At 35.7% G+C, this 15687-nt stretch overlaps 1 protein-coding gene across 1 annotated transcript in view; it reads left to right on the top strand.

The window, feature by feature from the left end:
- Positions 1-15687, top strand: part of CLOCK (clock circadian regulator) — a 128599-nt gene that overhangs the window by 65772 nt on the left and 47140 nt on the right. Inside the window, 6 exon segments of the mRNA XM_006752468.3 lie at positions 1722-1811; positions 4178-4237; positions 7982-8130; positions 11682-11777; positions 11832-11844; positions 14824-14885. Coding sequence (XP_006752531.1) covers positions 1765-1811; positions 4178-4237; positions 7982-8130; positions 11682-11777; positions 11832-11844; positions 14824-14885 — 427 coding nt within the window. The 5' untranslated portion in view covers positions 1722-1764.

Consider the following 15687-nt stretch of genomic DNA (forward strand, 5'->3'; position numbering starts at 1 on the left):
CACCCCACCCCCCACTCCAGCAACCCTGTTTGTTTCCTGAGATTAAGAATTCCTCATAGTGAGGTCATATGATACATGTCTTTCTCTGTTTGACTTATTTCGCTCAGCATAATATCCTCCAGTTCCATCCACATCGTTGCAAATGGCAAGATCTCATTCCTTTTGATGGCTGCATCATATTCCATTGTATATATATACACCACATCTTCTTTATCCATTCATCTGTTGATGGACATCTTGGCTCTTTCCACAGTTTGGCTATTGTGGACATTGCTTCTATAAACATCGGGGTACACGTACCCCTTCGGATCCCTACATTTGTATCTTTGGGGTAAATACCCAGTAGTTTGCACCATATTTTTAGTAACAATCTAGACTACCTGTCAAACTCATTGTCATCAAGAATATTTCCTTTGACTCCTCTCTGTATACTTTATATCCTCTATATACTCTATATCCTCTCTTTTATTATTATTATTTAGGTATCTGTCTCCCTATTCAATTGCAGATTTTTAGGGACTGTGTCTTTTATCCTTGTATCCCTAAAGCTTAGCCTACTATTTAATAGGAAATAGGCTTTCAACAAATGTTTGTTGTTGATTAGATTTTTTAAATTAAAGAATAGTTGACATACAGTGTTATATTAGTTTCAGGTATAAACAGTGACTGAGCAATTCTGTACATTACACATGCTCACCATGATAAGTGTAGTTACCATCTGTCACCATACAGTGTTATTACAGTATTATTGACTATATTCCCTGTGCTGTACTTTTTTTTTTTTAAGATTTTATTTATTTATTTGACAGGGAGAGACATGGTGAGAGAAGGAACACAAGTAGGGGGAGTGGGAGAGGGAGAAGCAGGCTTCCTACTGAGCAGGGAGCCCGATGTGGGGCTCAGTCCCAGGACCCTGGGATCATGACCTGAGCCGAAGGCAGACGCTTAACGACTGAGCCACCCAGGTGCCCCTGTGCTGTACTTTTTATTCCCATGACTTATTTTGTAACTGGCAGTTTGTACACATTACTTCCCTTCACCTAGCTCACTCATCCTCCCACTCCCCTCCCCTCTGGCAACTACCAGTTTATTCTTTGTATTTATGAGTCTGTTTTGTTTTGTGTTTTAGATTTCAAATATAAATGTAATCATATGGAATTTGTCTTTGTCTGACTTATTTCACCCAGCATGATACCCTCTAGGTTCATCCATGTTGTCAAGATTGGCAAGATTTCATTCTTTTTTATGGCTGAGTAATATTTCACTGTACACACACACACACACACACACACACACACACACACTCACACTCACACCACATCTTTATCCATTCATCTATATCGATAGGCCCCTAGGTTGTTTCTCTGTCTTGGCTGTTGTAAATACTGATGCATGAACATAGGGGTGTACATATCTTTTTGAATTATAACCTATTCACAGTTACATACTCTAATTAATATATATACTAAATATTAAGAGTAGCCTTTTTTATTACTTTATAATAGAAAATGAATCCTCAATTTTTTTCCCCCGTGTTTCTTTTTTAGAAGGAAGCCTCACATGTGCCCCAGCTATTTGCTTGAAAATAATGTTTCAGCCCTGGGTACAAACCAAAACATTTGAATTCTCTATGATAACCTACAGTGTTCCTCAACATTACTATGTTTGTAGAAGTAAATTTTTTGAAAACTAATGACTGTTTATTTTTCCTTCCACCCAAGGAGAAGTACAAATGTCTACCACAAGACGAAAACGTATTATGTTATGTTGTTTACCGTAAGCTGTAGTAAAATGAGCTCGATTGTTGACAGGTATGTTTTTAAAGACGCTTTATTTTGAATCCTATAAAGCTATTTTAAAATTTATTATTAGAGTAATGATCTGTATCAAACTGATAAAAGGAGTTTCATGTTTAAACATAATTCCTATTACATTCAATTTCCATATTGAGCCAACAGTGTAATAGTAAGACATATTGATATTATCTATAGCCAAAGTCAGCAGCATATGGTTTGTGTCCTAAACAGATCTTGAACTGTAATTTTGAGTATTTGGTCAGAGCTCCTCTGAAAGAAATTGTGGCAGTGGCAAATGTTTCCTTGGCATCTTATGGAATTTTCTATCTCCTTATGTCTTGTTTTTTTCTCCTTATCTATTGGTGCTAACTCCATCCCTTTAAGCATTTAGCATTTGTGATTGATAAGTGGTAACTATAATTAGGATTTTATTAGTTAAGATTATAGTCTTTAAATCATACTCTTACGAGGAGGATAAACCTTGTTTCTTTGATTTTAAGACTTTTTTGTTTGTTTGTTTACATTTTAACACCTCTGACACTGAGCTTCATCTTACAATTGCCTTATCGTAGTTTAATTGGTAGCATTTTTTTTCCGTCTTGGTGGCATATAAAATACTCATAAGTCTTTATAAAGATCAATGGTGTTTTTAATTTGATGAAATACAGTAACATATTTTAAGCTCTTACTCTTTGACAGCTCTTTGTTGTCAAGTACTTTTCATATGTTACTTCATTTAACCTCATAATAATCCATGAGATTTTACAGCTGAGGAAATGATAGGTCAGGGAGGTTGAATAACTTGTTTAAGGTCACATAATTAAGTGTTGAGCTGGAATTATGACCTGTGTTGGTCTGTCTGACACTGAAGTTCCTTTATTTTTATTGTAGTGTACTGTGTGATTCTTCCATAGGGGATTCTTTAAGAGTTTTGTAGCTAGAGTTGTATACAGAAGTGACCTTTGACGTCTGGGGCCAGCCTATCTCCCTTTCCTGTGAGATAAACAGTGAAGATATATACTCTACCAGAACTTAAGACCTAAGGGGCAAGGAGTTTCCTTAGAGAGGCCTGCCTGCAGCACTGCCATAGATTGGGGCTATGCCATATTTTCAGGTGGGCTCTATGTATAGTTGTCTCCTCAGAAAGGGTGTTCCTTCAGCGCTCCTAAGAGATTAAATATGTGGTATTATGCTTCTCGATGATTCCCAATTCCCATTCTAGACAATATGATATCTAGAGATAACGTCTGTGTTCAGACAGAAGCAGTGACTCTTAATATGAGTTCATTATCTCTGGGAATCTCATGAAAGTTAGGGACTCTCTCCTCAATAACATGCATATACATACAAAAGTTTTCATAAATTGCAGAGCACACATGGAACCCTGAAAGTCCAGACATGGAGCTCTATAATACAAGATTTGCAGATGTTCTCAGCAGTTGGTCCAGCAGGCACTATATATGCCTTTATAGGCCACAGAAAGGTGTGGTTAAAGTAGTGAATAGTGAATTTATGAATTCATATGAAATTATTTAATATTGCTACTTAGGTTAAGGAGTTAGCCACCAGTGCTCTTGATTTCATTTGTTAGAATGCTATTCCCCCAGATCTTCCCATAACCAACCCCTCTTGTCACTTAGATCTCAGTTTAAATGTCTGCACCTCAGCAGGTCCTTCCCTAACCACTCGGATTAAAGTAACATCGCAGTAAATAAAAAATCACCCCTTTTTAAAAAATATAAAACTTTCCATCATATATTCCCTTCTTGATTTTTTTCGTTCTACTAGAAAATAAGCTGTAGGAGAGCAGGGATTTCTGTGTTTGATTAACTGCTTTAATGCTCTGTAATCTTGTCCAGAACAGAGCCTGGCACATGAGTATTAATAAATATTTGTCAAATGAATTAGTAATGAATGAAATGTGTTAATATAAGTTAAATGCTAGATACTGTGCTGTTTATGAATGATTTCTGGTTTTATAACATGAATGTCTCAAAATAAATTTTTTAAGCTGTGCTCTTATATGACAAATACACTGACTTTCTATAGGTTTCATTGATTACTAACAGTTTGAAACAAGGTATTAACCTCTGATTAAACTAAATTCTGGTTTAGCATGTCATATATATAGTACATAAGTAGTTTTAAAATTCACATTTGTGATAAACTTTTAAAAAATGTAATTAAACATGGATAAACTTTAATTTTCTAATACTTGTTAGAAAACAGGTTAGCAGTTAATTGAGTTTGAATTTGTACAGTCCTTTAACTCTACAAAAAATCCTAGGATATAACTGATTTGATTCACATGTCATTTTGGAATTGCTGTTGCTTAATGAGTTTGCTCTTATTTTCTCTATCCACTTTCTTTTTTCTTTTAGAGAAGATGGTAGTATTTTTGATGGGTTGGTGGAAGAAGATGACAAGGACAAAGCAAAAAGGTAGTTCAACTTAAGATGTAAAATAGTAAATAAATGAATAAATAAGTAAATGTAAAAGTAAATAAATCATAAATCAGTGATTTCCAAAAGCTGTCTGTCTTAAGAACTTAGATGTATTAGCAAGGTGGAAAAGCTTAGATTATCAGTATGCAGTTTATAATTTAAATAAAAGTATCCTGTAAAAGTGCTCATCTCATCACATATTATGAGTATATAATATCTATAAGACATCACTAAGGATGTTAACTTTCATCACTCGGCTAAGGTAGGGTTTGCCAGATCCACCATTATAGTTACTCTTTTCCACTTGACTTACTCTGTTCTTTGGTAGCAAGTTATTTAGTGTAGCCCACCTTCAGAGTAGGAATGGGGGGAATTAAGCTCCACCTCCCATAGGAGGGGGTATCTACACACATTTGGAATATTTCTGTAAAAACATTGTTTCCCATTTTTTTATGTCTGTATGGACTCATGTGTTTATTTTATACTCTAGGTTATATACTCCACTGCTCTCTTAGTTTGTTGCTCAAATTGTTTCACCTTTGGCGATTGGGAGTTCTTTCAGGCTAGGCCCCTGTGACCTCCACATGCCTCCATTCTCCCATAGAAGGGAAAGTAGACAGTGGGAAAAGGGAGGGAAGACTTGTTGGAGAGGTATCCTCAAGTAGGTGAGGGAATGGGATCTAGAGCCATGGTGGTACCGATGGGGGCTTCTACCTTAAATAGGAGTGTTGGCAGTTAATTAGAGTATCAGGAGGGGGAGGGTCCAGGTAGCATTATAGCAAAGTTTATAGTCCCTCAGAATGAGTAGTAAACACTTTCTGGGTTTTTTTTTTTCCAGCTGTGTTGAACTATGTGGGTGCTTAGACAAGGGTAGTGGTTGTTGTATTATACACAGATAACAAATATAAACATGTAATAAGTAATAGTTCTTACATGTCTGTATTTAGCAAAAAAATGGGGGGGGGACTGGGATATGAAAAATACAATAACCAGGTAAGTTGCTGAATACTTTAATGAATGATTAAAATATATCTAAGAAGAAGATTTTGAGGAAAACTATACAATGTATTCAAGGAAATAAAAAGACCTGGATTTGAAGCTAAAAATATGTAGGACAACCCCTTATCCCTTAACTTCAATCTGGTGAAGGAAAGTTCTTCAGTCTTGCCTGAATGAAGAGGTAGAACTGTAAGGAATTGCCTTGGACAGTCTTAAAGGCCAAGTTTATAGATGGATAAGGTAAGCTAAGTGTATTCTATTTTTGAAGACTCTGAAAGTTTGATAATGTTTTTAGGGAACCAGAAATACTGTGGCTCTGGAAGACATTGGAGAAAAAGAAAGAACCTCACTATACTGTCAGAATTAAGGAGGACCACAGTGAGCTCTGACTAAAACAATGATGAGTTCAAGTACCTTAGTGTTGAATCAAGAACAAAGGGGGTTTTATACCCATCCTCAAAATGAAACATCTGTGGCCTGTTCTCAGTGAAGTCATCACAAGGGCTGAGAAGTTCCAGACTAAATGTAATATGAAGTGAAGTTGGCTTTAGTGGTTGTGATCCAGTGATAGAGTTGGCAATATGTGATTTCTGTATGTTTTCTTCCCCTGGAATAAAAATGGCTGAGTTGAATTATTACTTCATGGTAGCTGTTTGGCACTGGGCATGTTCTCCTTTGTGCGTGAGTTGTCACCTGTAAAATGAAAAGTGGTAAGAAAGTCTACCTCATAGGAATAAATGAGATTTCATAAGTGCCTGTAGTAGTGCCTAGCACATCAGTAGTATGCAGTGAGTATTGACTCTTATTTTTATCCCAATTCATGTGTTCAGATACTTCATACATGCTAATTCTCAAATGCTTATTTCTTACTCTTTTATAGAGGAATATAACTAGATCTGCATATCTAAGCCTCTTGTGTATATCTTTTAAAATGTGAAACAGGCAATTTCATTGTATCTAAATTCTCTCCAAGCCATCTGTCCACCAAAACCGGTATCACATGTTTTTATTTCACATTAATAAACAGCATTATCAGTAACTTGGGAATCCTCTTAGGTTTCCCTTTTGCTTCCCACTGCAAACCAGGTCTGATTTACCTAAAACGGATAGTTCTGTGTCTTAACCCTCAAACCCACACTACTCTGTTAACACTGACACTGCCATGGTTTATAGGCTAGGATGTTGCACTTGCCTCCTAAATGGTCATGTGGTGTCCAGGCTTGTTTGCCATACAGTAAGTTTTCAAGAGTATTTGCTAAATGAATTTGTTTCACCAAGCATTGATCCTTTCATCACTCTGATGCCAGAATGGTCTTATTAACAAGCAGTTCTGTTCCCATCATTTTTTTGCTTTAAAACATTTCAGTGCCTTCCCATGACTTTCAGAATTAAATTAAAATCCTTTTATGTAACATAAAAACTTCATGATTTTTTCCAGCATTTATGTTAACTCCCCCCCTCCCCCCCCAGCTCTAGCATACTGGGGCACAGAAAGCCTACTCATTGGCCATGTTAGCGAGATTGAACTACTTGTGATAGGTTTTCATTCCTGTACAAGTTTCCTGTACCTGCGGTGCCTTGCATACACTCCACTACTGTCCTTTTCTCACTCAGCCTTCGTGACTCAGTTCAGCGCATGAGAATGCCATCTCTGGTTCCTCTGAATTTCCGTAGGAATTGGATAAATTTCTTGAAAGAGCTTGTCTTTTCCCAGTATCCCTAGCCTTTATTAGCATAGTCTCTGTTATTATAGCAAGCACTCACTGTTTGATGAAGGAGTGATTTTAGTATCTATTATGTTTCTTAAGAGGTTTGAACTATTGTATTTTTTCCCAGTACTAATATAGAATAAATGCTTCTTTATTACTGAAAACCAAAAAATAAATAAAATTATCCTCTGACCTTTTGGGAAATGAGTATACATTGCTTAAACAAAAACTGAATTAGAAAATCTAACTTCACAAAGTAGACAATTAGAGGTATTATAGAATGATTAATTACTATATAAATAATTGTATTTACTGTCTGAAGGTCTTGGTGCCACTTGATATTTACTGGTTAGCTGCTTCACATACAACAGTACTCATTATTCATTTGGCATGCATATTTTGAGTGCTTACTGTTTGTTAGTTGTTACCCTTAAGTACTTAGATGAAAAAATTGGGGCTCTGTTATCAAGGTGTACACAGCCTAATGGAGAGAGAGAGAGATGCAAACAAATGGTTATAGCTCCGTGCTGGAGCCTGGCATACAGGAATAAAGAGGAAGACTATGTGGATAAGCCTGAGGGTAGAGAGATTTTCATTTTTAGATTTGTTTATAATTTAAAACTTATAGGAGATGGGTAACTTTCTCCTAACTAGTAATTTTGAATAATTTGTATTTATACATTATATGCAGTTCCACAAATGTATCTCAGTAATATTCATAATAACCTAATAAGGAAAATACATATTCCTGGTAAATATTAGATTAAATAAAACCTGAGATTTGAATGAGGTTTGTCTTACTGGCATTTTCCTAAGAACATGTTTCCCAAATGCTTAATATGTAAGTTCTTCACTGATAAGCTGAGAAGAAAATTAACTGTACATTGTTGGTAACCCGTGGATAAATACTTATTACCACCTATATTGATGGAAGTACATGGTATGTAGTTGTATCCAAAGTGAGCATTGTATTAAACTATGTGTGTAATCAAATGGATTGTTTGAAAGCTGCTTAATTTTTTTTTTCCATCAGAGTATCTAGAAACAAATCTGAAAAGAAACGTAGAGATCAATTTAATGTTCTCATTAAAGAACTGGGATCCATGCTTCCTGGTAATGCTAGGAAGATGGACAAATCTACTGTTCTGCAGAAGAGCATTGATTTTTTACGAAAACATAAAGGTAAAATTTTAACTTTATAAGACGGATTTTTTAAATAACAGAGTCTCCCTTAAAGCATAATGTGATAGAATCTTGACAGTGATTCTTAAAATTGGATGCTTCCTCACCTTTTTTTGAGAGAAAGAAATCAATTGCCTTTTTAAAGGTTTCCTGAGATGTTCTTTATTTCATTCAACAAACATTTATTTAGTGCCTACTAAATCCTATATTCTTGGGGTGCACAGTAGCAGTCCTGGCCCTCAGTTAACTCAAACCAAGGAAGACAGACATGTAAACAGCTAATTTACAATGCAGATACTTAAAACATGAGTAGTGTTTGTAAACCATAAACTTGCCGTGAGAACACAGAGGGAAAAAAATGTGTCAGGAAAGCCTTAAAAATGGTTGATTTTTCAGCTGAGTCCTCCTTTTAGATTAAATAAGGAGAACAGCATTTCACCTGGAGGAAATAGGAAATAGTGTGTGCAAAAGCAGAAAAGCAGGGAGGGTTCAGTGTATTTGGAGCATAGTTGGAGTTGGAAACTTACGGGTATATTTCAAAGAAAGGCAAGAACCGCATCATGAGGGCCTTGTATGCCATTTTATTTATTTATTTATTTATTTATTTATTTTTAAAGATTTTATTTATTTATTTGAGAGAGAGAGAATGAGAGAGAGCACATGAGAGGGGGGAGGGTCAGAGGGAGAAGCAGACTCCCTGCCGAGCAGGGAGCCCGATGCGGGACTCGACCCAGGGACTCCAGGATCATGACCTGAGCCGAAGGCAGTCGCTTAACCAACTGAGCCACCCAGGCGCCCTTGTATGCCATTTTAAAAGATGATTTCAGTGTATGTCTAGGAAATAAACACTTTATAAAATAAAGTGGTTTTTTTTTTTTAAAGATTTTATTTATTTATTTGACAGAGAGATAGACAGAAGAGCACAAGCAGAGGGAGTGGCAGAGGGAGAGGGAGAAGCAGGCTCTGCACTGAGCAGGGAACCCGATGTGGGACTCGATCCCAGGACCCTGAGATCACGACCTGAGCCGAAGGCAGACGCTTAACCATCTGAGCCACCCAGGCGCCCTAAAATAAAGTGATTATTAATCGAAGAAAATCATTTTGACTAAATGAGCCATGAACAATTTAAAGAACATTGAGTGTTTTGGTAACAGAGATAATAGATGAAAAACGTGTAGAAGGACCTTTCCTTTTCCAGATGCAAATGAAACCGCAAAACTTCTCTGAAGGAGAATTTGTAACTAGTACTTTTATTCACTCCTCCAGGGCTTACTGAGTCATGCATTACCAGGCTGGTTTATGCTCCACCACCTCTTTGAAATTATTTTTGTTAATTTCACAAATGCCAGCAGCCCCACCTGTTCTGCTGCCAATCAAACAATAGCAATAGCTTTTTCTTATACCTAATGCACTGGAAATCTTTTTTTAAAGGATTTATTTATTTATTACAGAGAGAGAGTGTGTGAATGGGGGGGAGGCACAGAGGGAGAGAGAGAATCCCAAGCAAGCTCCGTGCTTAGCGTGGAGCCAGATTCGGGGCTCGGTCCTAGGATCCTGAGATCATGACCTGAGCTGAAATCAGGAGTCCGACGGCTTAACCCATTGAGCCACCCAGGTGCCCCTGCACTGGAAATTTTAATCCATCTGCCACTGGCTTTTTTCCCCCCTTGGCCTGTGTTATACTGCACTTCTTCTTTCACCTCCCATTCCTAACTGAACTCTTTCTTTTTTTCCCCCCAGATATCTTTTGTGCTTTTGCTTTCTCTAGACTCTTTTCCTTGGTTATCTCATTCCATAGCTTCAACTATTGCCTCTCTATTAAACTACCATATCTGTATTTTTAGATGCAAACTTGTCAGTCTTTTGTTTCCAGATAACTTCTAGATCTTTCTTTTGCATGTGCTCAAACTCTGTGCATCTGAAACTGTGAATTCATTTTCATTTTGTCAAGTCACCTCTTTCTCTCAACTTCCTTTTTACATTTTTACAACAGTACCCTTTCAGGCCCTAGGACTCAAGCCTGAAAAGACTTTCAGATTTTTTTCACCTTTCTTAGTACTGTATCACAGTTGCCAAATTCTGTTGATTCTTCTGTAAATGTGTCAAAATCACTTGTCTTCATTTTTATTGTCACCATTATCATTACATTTTACCTCTGCAAATAGTATTCTCACTAACCTTAGTGTCCCTTGTTAGCACACTCAATCCCCTCAGACATTGCAGTTCAATAAATGATTGCTGAATGAAATGAAATCGTATGAATGCATTTGCCCCTGATAGTAGAGGATTAATTCTGGCATTTAAGTAGGTCAGTTGTTTTGTTTTGTTTTGTTTTGTTTTCAAAATTGGGTATATAATTCTCACAAAAGAAAAATTTACCTTAAATTGAAAGGGAGTTTTTAAATACTTTTATTAGTACTCTAAGCCTGTGCAACTAAACTTGATGCATTTGCTTGTGGATTTAAATTCTTTTTCTCAGTGTATATAATTGGTGTGAATTTGAAAAGCATGACTATATTCCACAGAATTAGTAGCTAGACTTCTTAGTTACTCATCATATTGTAGTACAGGCATTTCCAATATGCCAAATGTTGGGTGACAATTTAATATCCTGTGTTTACATATCTGGTAATACAAAATCAAAACAGCTTATTAGTCCCTACTTTTCACTGCAAAGTAGAATATATTTTGTGAAGTAAAATCTATGTTACAGATTTTTATTTTGCCTGGTTGAATATGTCTACATTTAAAAATGGAAAAAATATTTATTACCTAATAGTTCATGTTTCATCATTTATAAATAGCTTTCTCGTAACTAAATCCATTAGAAAAATGTTGCAAAATAAACTAATAATTTTGTTAAAATGTGTGCTCCAAGCCAGGGATTTCCAGATTTTTGACCAGTTCCCTACCACTAAGAAAACATTCAAGGGGACACTAAGCAAAATCACTCTGGGATTATTACTTTAAAGTTTTTCCCCAAATTTTAGTCTCCTTGAATTAGTTCAGAATAGAGCACCTCAGATTGGAAGGCATCTTTCTGCCTGGTACTAGGCAACCCTAAAGTCGTCTTAGTTAAAAGCAGACTGACTGACTGACCACCTTGGCTCCTTTCCTCCGGAGTCATGTCCTTACGACTGCGCTAGCTACATTCCACCATTTGAATGTCAAGAGAAGGATGAGAAGAAAGAATTTCTTTCTAATGCTTGATACTAATATGCTTGTTCTGGTTCTTATTTGGTCATTATGTCAAGCAGGAAGCAGTCTCAGGCTTTTAGCAATACAGGCTGTCAAAGCTCCCCAAAGAAAAACCAGAGACTGGTTATTTCCAAGAGACGAAATCCAAGGAGATAACTTGCCACATTAGTCCATGTATTTCATCATACCCAAACCTGCGCCTCCTGATACCTACCTAAACCAATGAAGGTTATTGCCTGTGGTTCTCATCTTAAATAGGGAGGAGAGAAGGCAACTTGTTGGACTTTGGTACCACCCCTTACCCCTACCCTGTGTTTGGAGTATGCCACTAATATGTCAAATAATCTTTACAGAAATCACTGCACAGTCAGATGCCAGTGAAATTCGACAGGACTGGAAACCTACATTCCTTAGTAATGAAGAATTTACACAATTAATGTTAGAGGTATGTCTACATTTGATTTTTGAAAACTTTTATTTTCCTTGAAAAAGATATCGTTGAGGTGACGAATTTTAGTATGGTTTTAACAATATTAATTTAATATTGAAAAGTCTTGATTCATTGTAAATCAATAAACGATATCTTCAATTAAAATTATTATAAGTAAATAGTACTATGTGGTAAGGTAATGTTAAATTTTCATATTTTTTAGTATTATATGATTTTTGAGAGGCTTAATAAAGGTCAGAAACCTATAGCTATCAAGTTCTTTACCTGAGGCCACTAACAACATTCAAATGAAGAATAATGTATTTTATTCATCACATGTTAAATATTATTTATGAGGGGCACCTGGCTGGCTCAGTCAGTAAAGCATGCGACTCTTGATCTCAGGGTCATGAGTTCGAGCCCCATGTTAGGTGTAGAGATTACTTAAAAATAAATCTTTAAAGATTTTTATTTATTTATTTATTAGAGAGAGAGAGAGACAGCAAGAGAGGGAACACAAGCAGGGGGAGTGGGAGAGGGAGAGAAGCAGGCTTCCCGCAGAGCAGGGAGCCCGATGTGGGGCTCGAACCCAGGATCCTGGGATCATGACCTGAGCCGAAGGCAGATTGAGCCACCCTGGTGCTCCCCAAGGATCTTTTTTAACAAATTGAAATTCACCTAAACCCACAAATATAAAATGATAATAAATGAAGTATTTTGAAAATACTAAACCATTGAAATATACATTCAAAGGCAACCCTTCTTAATTCAAGTAGAAACTTTTAAAAGGAAATGTTCTGTAACAAAATTATTTTTTAAAACAATTCAGAACATACTTGCTTATAATTGAAAACCCTTAATACCTCATACAGTCAATTATAAAATTCACAAAAATTTTGAGTCACTCATATCTATCAATTTTACTTTTCTACTTTTTAATCGTTTCCTTTGTAGAATAATATAGGTATCATCTCTGTACACAAAATACACAGATCAGTATCAAATTTCCAGAAAAACTTAGGAAACAGAGGTGGTATACGTTGGCAGTAACAGTTAAGGATAAGAAAAATAAACACTTAACAAAGCAGACATAGAGCTGAGGAAAGCAGTCGAGGTAGGGATGTTAGAGGTTGTTAAATAATTTACATCTCTTACCCTGTTTGTTTGGATATATTATTTTAGACTGTAAGCATTTATCTGTGTCATGTATGTATGTGTAATGACCATATAGCAAGCGTCTTTGTATATCAACTAAAGTCTAAAGCAACATAAAGTATTTTGCAAATTAATGAGTTATTTTTCTGTTGATACTTTAGATGGAACAGTTAATTGCTGGATGATTAAATACATATTTAGCAGAAATGTTACCATATGAAAATTTGTTGGACTATATATATATTTATAGCTGTGCTTAAAATCTGAAAAATAACTGAGCGCTTTTCACATATTAACTCAGTGAATGCTCACAATAATCTTATGAAGTAGATTCTGTTAGTATCCCTTTCTTACTTTCCTTGGTTGAGGAAATCGAGGAACAAAGGGATTATGTTACCCAAAGTAACAGAGTAAGTAGCTCAGCTAGGATTCCCTGCAGCCTCTGATTTCCATGGCCTGCGCCTCTGTGCACACTGCCACTCATGAAACTAGTGAAAGCTAGCCAAAGAACAGACCTTTTAGCTTAAAAACCAGCAATTAGCTCTTTAAATTAGTGGACGCTTTAGTTATAAACCAAATAATAGTTTCTGATTTTAAGGTTTTTTCCTCTAAAAGATAAGTGTTCTTCTATAACAAAATTATTTTATTACTTCTAAAGTTCATAAAAGAGTGGTCTATAATAGCCTTCTGATCATCTACTCATCACTAAACTCATTGACGTTGTCAAAAATTATCTTGTTAGATATAAGTAATGTATTTATGAAAGAGTACACACAAACTAATGTCTAAACGGAGAAAGGAAATAGCTCATTTAATCACTCCTTAATTTATATTTTATGATTATAATCTCAGTGCAGTGGTTTAATAAGATCTTACATGTTAATCATAAACTACCCGCTCTGCTTTATTGGTGTGAAAAATTTCTTATAAATTCACAGATTTGTATAATATCTTCACTAATTTCTTAATGCCTTAATGAAGGTAAATTCACTAATAGGCTAAACAGAGAAGGATTGTCTCCAAATTTTTTTTTTTTTTTACTATTTGTCAAGACACAGGTAGTACATACGTAGATAACTATAAAAAATAAATCTAGGAATTAGAACATTGTAATATGCAACAGAGAAAACTTGAACATATTAAAAATTTTGGAAATATAAATTCTTATCCTTACAGCTTTTAAGATTACATTCCTAAAAAGTGTTACATTTATTTATTTATTAATATGTTGAGGACATTTTTGCATTTTAATGAATATTAACAACTATTATATATTCTATATATTAACTACATATACAATATATCTACTACTATATATTAGCTGCTATATATTATATATATTCTAACATTAATATGCCAAGATATGTACAAGATAGGAGGAGGATATGTATAAATGTGTGTATATATTACAACCTTGATCCAACTAACCTAGTTGTGTTACTGTTGGCCACTTGCGTTGATCAGATTACGGATAGGCAGTCCTGATACCATTTTCAGCAGAATATAAATATAGGCTCTATCTTGGAATATTAGAGCTGTTAGTAGAAGGTATTAAATCATTCAGCTCATTTTATGGATGACGCCCAGAGAAGTTGCAGCTTGTCCAAGGTCAGGTAGCTAATTAATGAAAGAACTGGGAAACTTACAATTTATGTGTTGGCTCTTTCTCACCTTTCCTCCACTGCCACCTGTCTGGCTCCCTTTTATCTTTGTTGGAATATTCCTTTTTATCCTTGGGAGAGAAGGGGGTAGCTTGAGAGTAGTCAGGGGAATCAGGACGATTTATCCTCATCAGATCTTTCTACGAAGTTTTATCTGTGTGAAGTAATTTCCTAGTATGTAGCTCATTCCCCTTGGCAGCTGGCCACTCTCTCCAGTAATTTATAAGGGAAGGGCTAGTGCCCTGTCAGCCTTATCTTAGATACAGATCCATAAAAAGGTACTGTTTCTTTCTCTAGAACTTCCATTTTAAGTTTTTATTTTAATTCCAGTTAGTTAACATATAGTGTTGTATTAGTTTCAGGTGTACAATATAGTGATTCAGGAATTGCATACATCACCTATTACTCATCACAAGTGTACTCCTTAGTCGCTGTCACCTGTTTAACCCATCCCCCTACCCACCTCTCCTCTGGTAACCATCAGTTTGTTCTCAAGAGTCTGTTTCTTGGTCTGTCTCATTTTTTCTCCTTTGCTCATTTGTTTTGTTTCTTAAATACCACATGTCAGTGAAATCATATGGTATTTGTCTTTGACTGACTTACTTCACTTAGCATTATACTCTGCAGCTCCATCCATGTTGTTGCAAATGGCAAGATTTCATTCTTTTTTATGGCTGAGTAATATTTCATTGTGTATTTCTGTGTGTGTGTGTGTGTGACAATAGTTTATTTTTGCTTTTGTTTCTCTTGCCTCAGGGGACCTATCTAGAAAAAGTTGCTATTGCTGATGTCAGAGAAGTTGCTACCTATGCTCTCTTCTAGGGTTTTTGTGGTTTCAGGTCTCATATTTGGGTCTTTAATCCATTTCAAATTTATTTTTGGGTATGGTGTAAGAAAGTGGTCTGGTTTCATTCTTTTGCATGTTGTTGTCCAGTTTTTCCAACAGCATTTGTTGAAGAGACTGTTTCCCATTGGATATTCTAGGTTTATTCCCAGGTATCTTATGGGTTTTGGTGCAATTGTAAATGGGATTGACTCCTTAAATTCTCTTTCTTCAGTCTCATTGTTGGTGTATAGAGATGCAACTGATTTCTGAGCATCGATTTTATATCC

This window comes from Leptonychotes weddellii, chromosome 2, assembly GCF_054177405.1.
Source record: "Leptonychotes weddellii isolate Sample4059 chromosome 2, ASM5417740v2, whole genome shotgun sequence".
Classification (NCBI taxonomy): Eukaryota; Metazoa; Chordata; class Mammalia; order Carnivora; family Phocidae; genus Leptonychotes; species Leptonychotes weddellii.